The 16,457-nt window shown below is 40.4% G+C and overlaps 1 protein-coding gene across 2 annotated transcripts in view; it reads right to left on the bottom strand.

Moving 5' to 3' along the window:
* Positions 1 to 16,457, bottom strand: part of tprb (translocated promoter region b, nuclear basket protein) — a 107,674-nt gene that overhangs the window by 14,748 nt on the left and 76,469 nt on the right. The window contains exons 39-43 of one of the 2 annotated variants that reach the window (XM_078218317.1): positions 10,829 to 10,924; positions 4,993 to 5,184; positions 3,092 to 3,193; positions 1,152 to 1,242; positions 255 to 433 (exon numbers count right to left, since the gene is read on the bottom strand). In XM_078218317.1, coding sequence (XP_078074443.1) covers positions 255 to 433; positions 1,152 to 1,242; positions 3,092 to 3,193; positions 4,993 to 5,184; positions 10,829 to 10,924 — 660 coding nt within the window. Of the gene's footprint in view, positions 1 to 254; positions 437 to 1,151; positions 1,243 to 3,091; positions 3,194 to 4,992; positions 5,185 to 10,828; positions 10,925 to 16,457 lie in introns of both variants that reach the window. The other variant, XM_078218316.1, reaches the window with a different exon arrangement.

Genomic DNA, 16,457 nt, shown 5'->3' on the forward strand with positions numbered 1-16,457 from the left:
ACAATTTGCAGTCAATGGCTCTACTGCTAAACTACTGATGTAACTGAAAAATTCTGAATGAGCTTGCAAGTCAAAATCTGCAGTCAGCGTAAATTTATCAAGCCCTTAAGAGCTTTACACAAACATTGCCACCAAATTTAGTTTGTGGACAATAATGAAAGCTGCTTTGGTTGGCTGAAGAACTGTTCCCCAAAGCTTGGGGTTGCAGTCAAAAGGTACAATGAGCAGCATTTTGTCCACTTAAGTCAGGATACCTGTGCAGGTGGTCCCAGTTCTTGTGCTGGAGGTTGAATTGTTAATCGTGGAGGAAGAGGATGAGGTGGCCTTCGTGGTGATCGTAGAGGTCGTGGAGTCTGTCTCTCAGACATGGTTTGATCTCTTGAAGTTTCTGTGGTGTAAGACTCTGCAGTGGGGACACTGCCTTCACCTCCAGCTGCTGACAAGAAGAAATAATTACTATTTTTCCAAGAAAACTTTGTCCAAATTCAGCACTTTGTTCCATGATCAATGGGACAAGTAGCATTAAACTATCTGATGTTGCAATTTGCAAACTTTACAAACTGTAATTTTAGACCAGTCAAAAACAAGATTCAATTTAAGCAGATATACTTGACTAAAATAAGCTACTGTGCAAGATAAAAGTATATGAATCAATTGTAGAGATGCTTTGAGCATCTCCATTCTTTAACATTGCTGGGATCTTGATCATTGCTGCTTAACTATTGCACTAGACTTAGTTAAGGGAAGGATGCGATTTTCAATGTCAACCTGCAGGTCAGATACCTTTTCAGGTTCCTTCTTAGCACAAAACTACCAGCTGGATCTTTCAACCTTACTGACTAATTCTGCTGTAGACAAACCTTATGCTGACCTTCATGGATATTGGAATACAGAATACTGCAACATATGAAGACAAAGGATCTGAAACGCCACCCAGAAATATTTACAGTATATATCAAACTCTGCTGTCTGATATGACAACAAAACCAATCCACATTTCTGTAAGTTAGTAAAATTTGTAAAATAGGCAAGAAAGGAACTTCACAAAGGCATTTATTACCAAAATTACAGCGTGCAATTTTAACCCCAATTAAATTGATAACTATTCATCTTTTCTGTTGTTTAAATGCAAGGAATTTACTAATACTTACAATTGTCTTCTGGCATTTGGGTACTTTCTCCTTCCTTACCAGTGCTGCCACTTTGCTCATTATCTGTGCTAGGCTCTGTCCCATCTGCACCCTGTGAAAAGTGAAGAAAAAGATGCAATTGATTATCAATGTCACAGGTTCCTTAAGTTCAAAATTTAAGCAGTCACTAATTCCACCTCTCATTACTCAAACACAGGTGATTTTAATAATGGCAATAAAAAGTTAGAGCCAAAACGAAGGAGCATATTAAACTAATTACTTTAAAAAGCACTATGCAAATTTATGATTAAACTCATTTGTCACTGCAGTGACAAATTTACAGATAGGAAGAGTTCAAAATACATACTTTTTCCTGATAAAAGTTGCTGAACTTCTTACAAGTAAATGACCTGTCCTTAAATGTGGCACACTACTTTTTGCCCATAGGGAGCATAAAGTCCAAAAGCTTAGATAGCAGGTTGCTACCTATCACCACAAATCATTGATCATCTGCCCACAACTTGTGTAGATAGGACTAATTTAATAGTTTGGATACTGGCCTGTGGTTATTGGATGAGATACTAACTGGTCAAGTCTAAAATACCAGTTTCTGCCACAGGTCAAACATAAAATGCCCAGTAATGAGCCACAGCCGACTGGTCAATAATTGACAGCAGACGACTCAGCTTAGGTATTGGATGACCAAAATTGACAGAAAGGTTAAACGTTCCAACTTTACAACCTCAGATGTCACTTTCACCCAAAAGATCTCCCATTTACACAACCTATAAAAGGAGAAGAGTCACTACTTGCTAAATAATCACTGGGCTTCAGTTTTTGGTAGCTAATCAGAAGGCATCTGATACTGTTTATAAAGATGACTTAAATGAAGGGAGAGAGCTGCATATTCAAATTTATGATACAAATTAAGGCGCATAGCAAATTGTAGAGACACCGGGAAGTTAAAGGGGCAACGATACTGAAAGAGTGTGAACAACTTTGCCAGAGTTAAACATGAAGTTGTCTGGGGTCATCACCTCAACTCCAAGATATGCCGCTCAATTTACTTAATGCTGAGAACACATGGTATGGAGTTATCAAAAAGATTTGGTTATTCAGCTACATAAATCACTAGAAGTTACTGAATAGATACCAAATAAAATCAAAAAGGCTAATGGAATGCTGATAGTTATATCAAGTGGAACTCAAGTGATGCTCCTGTTGCAGAGACTTGATGACAGCCCATCTGGAAGACAATATTTAGCTTTAATCACTAAATTTCAGGAAAATTACATTGTCCTTGAAGGGGATACAGCACAGATTAACCAGAGAGAAATCAGGAATTAAAGGGTCAAATGATGATGGGCAGGTTGCATAAACCTGACTTGTATTAATAACCCTGGTTTAGAAGATAATGATAAAGGAATTCAACGGGAGAGAGTAAAAGAAACAATTTCCTCTGGAGTGAGGTAATAAGGAACTATTATTTCCACACAATGGATCTTGAAAAAGTGGAACTCCACCCTCAACCTAGACTGTGGATGCTGGGTCAATTTTCATGGCATGAGATTGATAATTTTTTTGGACGTCAAACATATGGAGCATGAACCAGTAAATACAAGGTACAGATCAATGGCTGAACATGCCCAAGAGTGAAATGACCTAACCCTGTACCCATCACAGTGAACAGCATTGCATACAATGCAAACAATAACTGGAATCCGGTATGTTGACGTCCGAATACTTGGCGCAGACTCATTAAAATCATGCATACAACCTCAATCGGTATTCATCCAATTTCATTAATGGTTTCATTATTGGATACAAGGAAATCATTTATTTTTAAAGAAGTTTCTGGAAGAGGCACCTTCAATGAAAATAAATCACTCCATTTTAGCTCACTTCACCCATAGCTATATTCCAGAGTCTCAAAGGATTTTCCAACCTCAATTTTTACATACCTCTGCATCACCACCATCATAATTATCTTCACCATCAGGACTAGCCCCATTACTATCGTCACCATCTTCAATTCCAGTATCATCATCCTCATCATATTCCTCCTAGAAGGATCGAAAAACAGTTAATGGGGTCAGAACCTCAAGTTTGCACCTCTGGAAGGCAAAAATATACATTTCCAAAATAAGCTTCTTTCATGATATTCTGCTCTTAAACTTCCTTTTCTGCAAAATTTTCACATGCAGCTGTCTTGACTCAAACAAAACATTAGTTAGGTGGTGGCAATATTTTTAAAAATTAATTCATTAGGACATGGGCGTTGCTGGCTGACCAGCATAAATTGCCCATTCCTAGTTGCCCAATGGCAGTTGAAAGTCAATCGCATAGTTGTGACTCTGGAGTCACATGTAGGCCAGACCAGGTAAGGACAGCAGATTTCCTTCCCTAAAAGGGCATTCGTGAATCAGATGGGTTTTTCTGACAAACAACAATGGTTTCATAGTCATCGGTAGATTCTTAATTCCAGATACAATTGGAAGGGGATGTTGCACTCTTTTACAGAGAAACAATCATCCAACATAGGAGCAGAATTAGATGACCAATCAGGCAGGGTCACATCAATTTCTCACTTCAGGATTTCAATCAGCTGCCAACATTTATGACTCTAATTTCAGCGAAGTTGAATTAAGAAAGCTTATCCTTCCAAATGAGCATTCTTGGCCTTACTTCTGCAAATGCTTTTTGGTGTTGAGATAACACTGAAATCGATGATCTAGTTATTTATTTGATTATCACTTGCAGGGATCCTGGGTGATGACTGCTGCCACCCATATTCTCTACAATGGTAACACTTCAAAAGTACCTAATTGGTTGTAAAGTGATTTGGGACACATACATATTAAAATAGGTAAATTCCACACAATAATTCATTAAAATTAAGCAACATACCATAATTCTTATGTTATTTGCTTCAGTATTTAATAGGGAAACAGATAAGGTGGGCATATTCGAAGATATTGCTAGAAATTATACAGCCATATTTAAAGCACAATGAGAAATATTAAATAAACTAAAAACCTCATGAGAAGACCCTAGTCCAGGTAGATTACATCTACGCATTCCAAAATAATCCAAAGAGACAACAGGAGAAAAATTACACGTATTAGTAGGTTGGGATGGGAGTAGTGGCCAGAAGTCTACCAGTTAACTAACATTAAACCTAAATTTAAAGAGTTGCTAAGTGTTCAATCCATTGTAGGCCAGCTAGATTAACACAGGAAGGAGAAAAATAATTGAATCTCTCCAAGGTTCCAAGTTCTGATTGCCAGAACAGCTGGAGGGGCCTGGAGAGATAACAAAAAATATTTAAGCACAATGTCAGAACTGAGGTTTATACCCATCAGGTGATGACCAGGTTGAGTCTCTTTTCTCTTGAAAAAAAGAGAAGGCTGGTGGTTGATTTGACAAAGGCCTTTAAAATTATGTTAGAATAGACATTAGTCTTTCCATCCCACTAAGGGAAGCAAAACGAGATGCCAAGACAACCACCAAATCAAATAGGGAATGCAATGCAGGAAAAATCTTTTTTTAAAAATTGACGAGTAGCTGAGAACATAGAATTTGCTACTACAGTGAGTCGTGAAGGCATTTACATTTAAGGGGAAGCAAGGTAACAGGGAGGAAGGGAGTAGGGAATAGGGAATTACACTTGTGAAAGGAGGATGGGAGGAGGTTCAAATGGAGCACAAACACTGGCACAGACTGAATGGCCTGTTCAGTGCTGTATTTTCCAAACATGCAGTCTTTCACCAAATTATCTACAATTCAGCAATATTCTGCTCAGTTTTCACCGTTATCGTTCATAGGTTAAGCACGATTTGGATTCCATCTTCAGAACTTTTACCTGCTCTTGGTCCTCTTCATTTTCTGCATCTTCATCACTCTCGATTATAATATATTCAGTTTGTGTCTGAGAATTTTGTGATGACTGGGTATTCTGCTGGTGTTCAGGTGGTTGAGGAACCAAATCCAAAGAATGAGATGTCTCTTCATTGTCTTCCATCAGTTGCGAAGGGGGATAATCTTCAATGACCACCTACAAAGGTATCACAGATTACAATCGGTTGGTTATGTGCAGAGCTAGAGAAATTTCATTGGTGGAAGCATCTTGTTAAAATGTTACATGTGCAGTCTTGATCAACAAGTGCTCAATTTCCACTGTCACCTTTATTACACTTAAGGCTTTATAATGGCAAATCTCTAAATTCCACTCTGGATTGGGAGAATGTAAAACTTGCTACCACATGGTGTTATTGAGGTGTACAGCAGATGCCAAATCTCAATAGTTTCTCACACTGGATGACATCTTGGTTTCCATACAATTAAGTTGTGAACGTTTTTTTTTACAAGTCCACATTTTTATTTTAGTGTTTTACAATTTGGTATGATTTTTAATTTTTATACTTTTAAAACTGTTTCTGCTCGAAACCTCCAGCTGTTTGTTATCCTCCCCACATCTGTCTCTGGCTGGCTGGACTTCTGTTCGTTTTGAGGAGAGACATTTCATTCTCCACACCTTCACTACTGTTGCTTTTAACAAACACATCTGGGTGCATTATGAAAAATATATGTTTCCCCCTCTCTGACCTTGCTCCCATCTCTGCTAGCCTCAGCTAAGTCTCCTGGGCATTGAATACCTGCTTTAACTTTCCTCCAAAAAGCCATGCTGCTTCTCCCAAAGTTGCTCACAACTTTTGTTCAGTCCCTAAGTCAGCAATTTCCATCGGCTGGCCATTCTGCAATTCATTCTCAATTTCAAAACATAACAGGATCAAGTAGTAGCTGAGTTGTCATAATCTCAAGAAGTTGTACTGAAGCTGCAGCAAGTCTGAAGAATATCAGTACTTTGCTACAAATAGATCACAATGAACCTTCAACCTCAATTGTTCACTCCATAATCTGGGACATTGGGCCGTTATCCATGCAATTGATAGGATCTGCCACTTCGAATAAAACCATCTGGCACAGAATTACTTCTGGGTGGGGGGGGGAACTGCAATCAATGTCATTCACAGAGTAACTCAGTAGCATCACTACTGGCCAAGTTGGTAGAGTCCTGAAGGACAAATTTGCCAAACCAGACCTTCAATATAAAAAAAACCCCTACTTGGCCTCACCTTCAATCCATCAGTGCAGTCTTTGTGGAAATGAAGTTCTATTTTCACACTGAACACGCCCATTGTATTAATGTGACACCACTGCCACAAATCCGATTGATGTTATCCAACTTGGAAACATCGGTTTGTGCTCATGTATAGTTTTGTCTACAGGAATGGTGTAAGCAGCCACGTGAAAAATTCAGTGAGAATAGTAACCAGCCCAGTTGTAGTCGTACACTTTGGAAAAAAGAATAGAGGCATGGACTATTTTCTAAACGGTGACAAAATTCATAATGCTAAAGTGCAAAGGGACTTGGGAGTCCTAGTCCAGGATTCTCTAAAGGTAAACTTGCAGGTTGAGTCCGTAATTAAGAAAGCAAATGTAATGCTGTCATTTATCTCAAGAGGCTTGGAATACAAAAGCAGGGATGTACTTCTGAGGCTTTATAAAGCACTGGTTAGGCCCCATTTGGAGTACTGTGAGCAATTTTGGGCCCCACACCTCAGGAAGGACATACTGGCACTGGAGCGGGTCCAGCGGAGATTCACACGGATGATCCCAGGAATGGTAGGCCTGACATACGATGAACGTCTGAGGATCGTGGGATTATATTCATTGGAGTTTAGGAGGTTGAGGGGAGATCTGATAGAAACTTACAAGATAATGAACGGCTTAGATAGGATGGACGTAGGGAAGTTGTTTCCATTAACAGGGGAGACTAGGACGCGGGGGCACAGCCTTAGAATAAAAGGGAGTCACTTTAGAACAGAGATGAGGAGAAATTTCTTCAGCCAGAGAGTGGTGGGTCTGTGGAATTCATTGCCACAGAGGGCTGTGGAGGCCGAGACGTTGAGCGTCTTCAAGACAGAAATTGATAAATTCTTGATTTCTCGAGGAATTAAGGGCTATGGGGAGAGAGCGGGTAAATGGAGTTGAAATCAACCATGATTGAATGGTGGAGTGGACTCGATGGGCCGAATGGCCTTACTTCCGCTCCTATGTCTTATGGTCTTATGGTCTTATAAAGATCAGGACTATGATACAATACAATTATGTATGCCTTCCCAAATGGCGCAATCGTCTATTAGCAGGACGATGTATGTATTTTGGACTGTCTACAACTGCTAATCTCATTATTGGAATTCACATACTGTGAAATACTTTTTGAACTTCTGATGGCTTTGAACCTTCTGCCACATTCATGACAGCACCAACGTGCTAAACTGGATTGTTTCAAAATAGATCTTGCAGCTAATAGTGGACATTAATGAGGCACTATGCCATCAGCACCAGACTTGCATTCAACCACAAGCTGTATACTCATGGTCTGAAATATTCCTCATTGTAACATTACCATAAAACCACGTGTATCTAAAACAGAGCTGCCAAACTGGCAAAGCTGCAAAGCAGGGCTGCATGCACACAGTAGCCTGCTGTAGAGTGCCAAGCAATCCCATTGATAGAGCTAAGCCATCCCACACTCAACAGGCCAGACCAAAACTCTCACAAGCACTTTCCTAATTTTCTAACTGACAACACTGAAACATCCCAGAGGGCACGATGTAAGTAGGAACAGTAGATCACATGACTCTTCCAGTTTGGTCCATCATTCGATTCAATCATGGTTGGTCTTCTGCTTTAATGCCACTTTCCTGCTCCATCTTCATATCCTCCAGCTTCCTGGAAGATCAAAACTCTATCGACATCAACCTCAAATACATGAAATGAAGGAACATCCAAAGCCCTAGGGGGTTTTTCCAAATGAAGAAATTCCTCCTCAGCTCATCTCAAATGATCTTAAATCTTGATCCTATCAAGACCCTCCAGAATCTTTTCAGTGAGATCAGCTATCCAAAGTATATAGGCCCAATTGACTCCGCCCCTTATTGTAGAACACTTTCAGAGGAGGAATCATTCCAGTGAAACTTCACAGCATTGCCTCCAAATCCTTCCTGGGAAAAGGCACACAATACTCCAAGGGTGATCTCATCAAAGCTTTGCACAAATGCAGGTAGGCTCTCTTATTCTTGTATTCCAATCTCCTTGCAATGAAGGAGGAGATTAGAGCAATGCAAAATGGCGAAGTAGGTGTAATATGCAGAACACATGCAATTGGACAGGACAATATTTAACTTTTCCTATAATGCTCCCATCTGGCATGGGAACAAACACTAGATGAAACATGCACGATTCAGCTTCGTCCTACTAGCTGCCAGTCTTAAGAACCAATATCTGCATTACAAAGCTTGTTGTAGTAAATTGCATGGTCATATGTTCCTCTTCTTTTTGTTCCTTCTAGGTACAGAAAGTAGGCCTTACTTCCTAATCTCTTGCTTTCCAAAGAATTGATCATCAAGTTGCTGATCCATCTCTCTCTCATCCAAGATTTCACTGTCAACCGAACATGGGCCACCTTAACAGATTGGGATTTTTTCATGACATCAGACATGGTCATCACTACCCTGTCCCATTTAGTGAGGAATGCAGCTTCAAATGGTCCTGTCAGGCTGTGATAGTATAAGAAATAGTGATGGAAATGAGAGGGCAGGAAAAGCACAAGTAACGGTGGACCCTCTTCACATCCTTTGAGCAGTACATTTCCAAGACATGACCCCTGCAATTCATGCCATACCTCATTTGCCAATTATGGTTGTATGGAATTTAATTCATTAAATGTTCCTATTTTTACAATATTTTCTTAACCATTTCAAGACGATATTTTGGTCTATTTATACTGTTTCGTCAGCAAACAATTGCATTTTATGAAGTTTCTTCAGTTGGATATTAAAAAATCCACTGCATCTCAAATAAACGGGAAAAAGCAATTTTTAAAGGGAGTGGCAATATCTCTAGTGTCTGGATTGTATCTAGAACATACAAAAGCTACAGCACAAACAGGCCCTTCGGCCCACAAGTTGCGCCGAACATGTCCCTACGTACAAGGCTTACCTATAACCCTCTATCTTACTAACTTCCATTAACTTATCCAAAAGTCTCTTAAAAGACCCTATCGAATCCGCCTCCACCACCACTACTGGCAGCCGATTCCACACACCCACCACCCTCGGAGTGAAAAACTTACCCCTAACATCTCCTCTGTACCTACTCCCCAGCACCCTAAACCTGTGACCTCTTGTGGCAACCATTCCAGCCCTGGGTAAAAGCCTCCGAGAATCCACTCTATCAATACCTCTCAACATCTTATACACCTCTATCAGGTCACCTCTCATCCTTCGCCTCTCCAAGGAGAAAAGACCTAGCTCTCTCAACCTATCCTCATAAGGCATGCCATCTAATCCAGGCAACATCCTTGAAAATCTCCTCTGCACCCTTTCTATGGCTTCCACATCCTTTCTGTAATGAGGTGACCAGAACTGGGCACAGTACTCCAGGTGGGGTCTGACCAGGGTCTTATACAGCTGCAGCATTATCTCCCGATTTCTAAACTCTGTTAAGTATTGATTAAGTATTAAGTATCTGTTAAGTATTGATTCTCACAGCTATTGAGTATGTAAAACATTGAAGTATTTACAGGGTATGCAATAAATCCTGAATAAAGATAATATAATCTGGGTATTTATACAAGAACAATGAATGATTAACATTCTCACGACATGGTGTTGTGCACATAACGTTATGGCACCTGAAGTTGTGAATTCAACTTTGTCAGTTCTAAAACAAATACTTACAAGTCATCACAAGATGGTGCTATAGCAAAGCATTTCTGAAACCAAATGTCCTCCTAAAAGATAATAGCTGCTCCATTGTATTACTCACCCAAAACTTGAAGTATTCAGCTCCTACTGATTTTTGTCGAGTAGCATGGGGTCCCACACAACTTCTGAACAACTTCTTTCCATCTAGTTGCACTAGTATTGCTGCTGCTATGCTTCTTTCCCATCTCTTTTGTTAAATGGTTGGCTCATTGTTGGACCTAGTCTGCCACAAGGTATGAATTGCGCTCTGTTGCTACTCGTACATCTTACAGCCGAGGTCCTTCTGGTCACTACCAGACTTGCATCTCCAGTCTCTCAATGATCTTGATATTTATTTTCATTTCCTCCACAATAGGTTGATCTTTGTTTAATTACTTTCCCCAAACAAAGTCTAAATTCCGAACTGACAGCTATCGCCCAGGTCTTTAGCGTTGTTATGAAAGTTCTTCCATTAACCCACACCTTTATTTAGGTCAACACATTTTAACCCCAATTTATTCCACTTGTGTCGCCAACGATAACAAACTTTAATTTGTATTTTGTTGCCATTTGCCCCAATTTGCTACTTTGTCATAAATTACATTTTTATGAAATAAATGCCCACATCTCATTGTCCTATACATCCCCTAACAAATTTCCAGACTCTCTTAAATGTACTTGTATGTTGATTGCAACAGTGTTACCTCACCACACCATATTAATCTCCCATCTCTAATTCTGCCCACCTTCATTGGTTCTGGTTTTTCCCTTCACTAGCTGGCATTATGGAGTATAATGCCAGCATCCTCCAGCTCTGACCCATTCTAGCTCACAAACCCACGATGACGGCACACACGCGCGCGCGCACACACACAATTAACTCGCCTGCGAGATAGAGTCCTGCGAATCCAGATTCTCTGACTGCATCTGCATTTCAGTGTCTGTTCCTGCACTATCTTGCACCTCCTGCAAATGTTCTTCCTATAGTTGAAGAAATAGTACAACTGTTTACAATACTGTAAAAGTGTAAACACTAATTGCACAAAATGAAATGTAATTCAGAAAATGGTTCCGCTGAACAGCTTTGGAGCAACTACTTCAGTAAACTCTTGCAATGTGGGCAAGATTAGGAAGGCCATTAATTTTTCACATGCCTAGCTGCCCTACTGTTATAAATATTTAGTTCATGGTTTGTAATACTACTTTCAGGTAATCTTTAGTTATGAGAAGATTAAAAATTTAACCACAGAAAATAGAATAAATGCAACTAAAGCAGCTTGAAAACTATTGAACTCAAAAGGCAAGGTCATGGAATAGCAGATGGATTTAGCTAGAGAATTGGAGATAACATGTCCAAATTGCATGAAAACAAATGCATCCCAGAGAATTTAGGTTACAAGTAATTTAAAAGGCATTTAGTGTGCCCTGGAAGGTTTCGTCATTGAGAGAGGTGGGGCTCAAGAAAGTTTGCACATTTCCAATGTATCAGTGTTTGCTGGGGCAGTGAGTATCTGTCTGCTGGGGCAGTATTCTGCAGCATACAAATGGCCACAACGAAATGCTGCTGCAAGCAGGTTTCAGGTAGCAAGTGTTGCTGTTCACCGGTTCTGTGCAGTTAGAGCTCAGGAGAAGTTCCAGAGCTGTTTGATAGCTCTGTGCATTTGGGGCTCAGGAATAGCCATGGGACCTATTTATAGCTCAGCATAGCTGGGGGAATTGGAGCTTGGTGAAATCCAGGGGCAATGCCAGCCCAGTGAAGCTAGCCGCTTATTAAAGAGCAAAATTGCACAAGTAGAGACTGAAGTGCAAACTTGTAAATCCAAGGAAACGGTGCCCCAGGAGACGAGATCAAAACCCTGAGAGTTGTGCAGTCATTGAGGCAGTTTGAGCAGCTTTGAGGTAATTCAGAAGCTTGATCTTTGAAAGTGAAAAGTTTAGTCCCACGAGGGAGTATCAACTAAATTGGTTGACTGTTTACTGTCGTCTGAGTGAGTTACTGAGAAATCCGTGGGGTCAGTCTTGGTCGCATTTGCTATTTATTGTAGTGCGATGTGTTTGACCACAGTTTGCCTGTTAATTCACATGCACCTCATATTAACCCTGAATGTTAGAGTACTGTATATTGACCATGCACAGTAAAGGTTATTTTTGTTTGTTCAAAATCCATGGAATCTTGTGGTTTTATTCTCTTAACAAGCATCTTCAATCTTGAACTTCACCTACTGTAAAAAAAAAATGTTATTGGTCCCAAATGGCATTGGAATGGAAACTTGGGGGCCTGGTCAAGGATCAAAACACAACGAAGGTGATGATCAGTCTTCATCAATCACTGCTGTCCTTATGGTGATGGTGTTGCCACAATGCTATTAGGAGGATTTTGAATTATGATGCTGCCCTTTTTCAAAACAATACATCTCACTTCTATCTTTTGGAAGTGACTGTTTCTCAATGTAAAGGTGGAAAAACCTAACCTACAAAAAGTGACCACTGATGTTGCTGTGAATGGCTAAATGTTATGTGCAAAGTAATAAATCTCCCCCACTTGTGCACACATCAACAGTTGCTCAATTTGCAACAGAGATGAGAACTTGGGGCAAAACTGACATACTAAGGGTCATCTAATATACGGAACATGGAGGAGATATTTAAAATTTGACTGGGCTTTAAATAGATATTATGCTGTTAAGTTACTTTTGCTTAGGTGAATGCAGTCATTATCTGTCATCTAAATAGACTGGCAAGTGCAATATAACACTACATGGACCTAAAACCTAAGAGAGTGAAATTAAAGGGCAAAATCAGAATTAAGATACTGTGAAAGATGAACAATTTGATAATGAAAGGGGTGGGACTGAAGAAACTTTTAGTGACCACAAACACAGACCTCGATTCCCTCCAAACTTTGAACCGTCACTACGCAGATGTCAGCATGAACAGGACAAATGAATTAACACCTCAGCTGTTCCCAACCATGCAGTTATTCAACTGGATTATATAATGGAGCTTGGGAACTTCCAAGATGTGTCATTCATTCACACACTTAACAGAGGAACAGAGGCAGGCTACTCAATCCCTTGAACATGTTCCATCATTCAATTAAATTATTAATTAGCACCTCAGCAGCTTTGTTCCATATCCCCGAATGACCTTATAAAATCTTTTTAAATTTCAAGTTGACTCAGCATCAGCTGCCCTTAGAGAGAGACCTCCAGATTTTCCACTTCACTCCTGAGAGCAAGTGCTTTTATTGCATTCTTAAATGGTTTGGCTCTAAACCCGTTATACCACTTGGTCTTACAAGAGAGGCTTTTTTGGAATTCACTGTGGAAAGCCTTCATCATTTTAAACACCTCTATGGAGATCACCAGTTTTAAATTTAAGGGAATTCAATTTTATTGCTTCTCATTTCAATCTTTTAAACCCTCATGTTGTTCTGGTGAATCTGTACTGTGCTTGATTCAAGGCCAATACATCTTTTTTGAACCTTGATACTCAAAATATAAAATGCAGTAGGTTGAGAAGGCTCAGTACAATTAAAGTACCAGTTCATCTCAAAAGGTGGTTGAAAAGCAATAGGAACATAACCTTTGCGATTACTTTGTGCCTATTCTCTAGTTCTTATTGATTTGATTTGCATAGTCATGGGGGTAAAACCATTTCACACATTTTCCAATATTTTTTTAAAAATGGACAATGACCTTTTAAAATGGCTGCAACAATGTATGTGACCCCAAACAAAAGAGGCTATTTGGCAGTATTGAAGAAATTTGCACCTCATTAGCTCTGAAGAGACTAAATAATCCCGTGGGCTGCAGAGACCAAATTCAAATAGAGCTGAACAAAAACATTTTGTAAACCAGGCCTGGTCACCCAGAGCAGATGCATTTGATGGGACAAAGAACCCCACAACCTCCTTTTAAGACAATGGTTAGAACATATAATTTAAGATACCCAGACAACAAGGATACATACCCTTTGTCAAAGCTCAAGTGGAGAGGTAGGAGTCCAGCGACATGAACCCCTAGCAGGTGGAACCAGTAATATTGCATTTGGGAGCTGCAAAGCCCAGTCTACCATCTTTCCATCGACCAGGCAGCAGCACAGAAAAGAGACTGTCCAGCTTTGAAAGCCTGCAAACTCCATCCCTTCCCCCGCCATCAACACTGTTTCTATCAGATTCTTTTTGTACCATTGCCGATGAGACTGATTTATTTTTGCATGTCTCTCTCATCATGGAAGTCAACTCTACTGGAAAAGTGAACTATTCAGCATCTGTGCAGCGTGCTGAACTCGGTGAAGGAATACTTGGACTCTGGACTTTGGATACATGCGTAGCAATTCTTTTCTATGTGGTCTTTGCCCTGTAAATCATTATTTCTCTGGAAAAGGAGACACCACTGCTATCCTCGTCAGATAGTCATGACAACATGAAAAATTACTGAAATCCAATCATTTGCAATTTGTTCCATTGGTCATAAGTTTTTTCAAAAATAACATTTAAAAATGGAAGCTGTGTAGAGGCAGAGACAGTTCAGCTATGTTGCTGAATGTGCCAACCCTGCGAACAGTTGTTTACCCAAGGCAAGTTGGTAACAACGGAGACTAGAATATCAAGGATTTGAGGAAGATGCTAGGGGGTTCAAAGGAGGAAATGAGGTGTGATCTTTATAATTACATTCGAAAAGGTGGACTTGCAAAATCAAGGTGATGTGTGACTTCTCAGGTGAGTTCAGATGAGGGAGGATCAAAACGAAAAAAAGTACGAGGAACAATTTCAACTTATGCAAGTTAGTGACAAATTGTTTTGAGACTTCAGTCCATAGCAGGAAAAGCTGTGAACTCCCAACAAGCTTTGTCTGTAGAAAAGCCTGCTTCAACAACCAGTTACATAAGAACATAAGAAATAGGAGGAGTAGGCCATCTAGCCCCTCGAGCCTGCCCCGCCATTCAATAAGATCATGGCTGATCTGACGTGGATCAGTACCACTTACCCGCCTGATCCCCATAACCCTTAATTCCCTTACCGATCAGGAATCCATCCATCCGCGCTTTAAACATATTCAGCGAGGTAGCCTCCACCACCTCAGTGGGCAGAGAATTCCAGAGATTCACCACCCTCTGGGAGAAGAAGTTCCTCCTCAACTCTGTCTTAAACCGACCCCCCTTTATTTTGAGGCTGTGTCCTCTAGTTTTAACTTCCTTACTAAGTGGAAAGAATCTCTCCGCCTCCACCCTATCCAGCCCCCGCATTATCTTGTAAGTCTCCATAAGATCCCCCCTCATCCTTCTAAACTCCAACGAGTACAAACCCAATCTCCTCAGCCTCTCCTCATAATCCAAACCCCTCATCTCCGGTATCAACCTGGTGAACCTTCTCTGCACTCCCTCCAATGCCAATATATCCCTCCTCATATAAGGGGACCAATACTGCACACAGTATTCCAGCTGCGGCCTCACCAATGCCCTGTACAGGTGCATCAAGACATCCCTGCTTTTATATTCTATCCCCCTCGCAATATAGGCCAACATCCCATTTGCCTTCTTGATCACCTGTTGTACCTGCAGACTGGGCTTTTGCGTCTCATGCACAAGGACCCCCAGGTCCCTTTGCACGGTAGCATGTTTTAATTTGTTTCCATTGAGATAGTAATCCCATTTGTTATTATTTCCTCCAAAGTGTATAACCTCGCATTTCTCAACGTTATACTCCATTTGCCATATCCTCGCCCACTCACTCAGCCTGTCCAAATCTCTCTGCAGATCTTCTCCGTCCTCCACACGATTCACTTTTCCACTTATCTTTGTGTCGTCTGCAAACTTCGTTACCCTACACTCCGTCCCCTCCTCCAGATCTATATAAATGGTAAATAGTTGCGGCCCGAGTACCGATCCCTGCGGCACGCCACTAGTTACCTTCCTCCAACCGGAAAAACACCCATTTATTCCGACTCTTTGCTTCCTGTCGGATAGCCAGTCCCCAATCCACTTTAACACACTACCCCCAACTCCGTGTGCCCTAATCTTCTTCAGCAGCCTTTTATGGGGCACCTTATCAAACGCCTTTTGGAAATCTGGTTGTTCTGGTTGTCAGAAGTAACCCCAAAGGATACAAGTACCTGACATGGTAACTATGATTGGATTTTGCCGTAAGTTTTTAAAACCCTATATTTTGGATTTAGCTTGATTTTTAAAACCTCTGATGTTGTTTGGAGAGCATTAGTTCTGAAGTTAGTGAAATAAGGATTTTAGAACTGGCTAAATTTAGGGATACTGTGGAAGGCCATTGAGTTAAGTGCATTTTTAGCTGACATTCTCGTTATGCATTTCACTGTTTAAACAGGTGTTTCAAAGTTGCCCCTCTAGTATTGGGAGTATTTTGACGTTTACCATCAGTTGTACTCTTAACACCCTCCTCCAGCATTTAAGGGTGCATAAATAAGCTAACCATCTGAGTTTATCCCATCATAAATTTGTTCTGGCGTTTATTAGTAGAAATTGAATCAAAAGGGAAAAA

This window comes from Mustelus asterias, chromosome 8 (assembly GCF_964213995.1).
Source record: "Mustelus asterias chromosome 8, sMusAst1.hap1.1, whole genome shotgun sequence".
In the NCBI taxonomy this organism is placed as follows: Eukaryota; Metazoa; Chordata; class Chondrichthyes; order Carcharhiniformes; family Triakidae; genus Mustelus; species Mustelus asterias.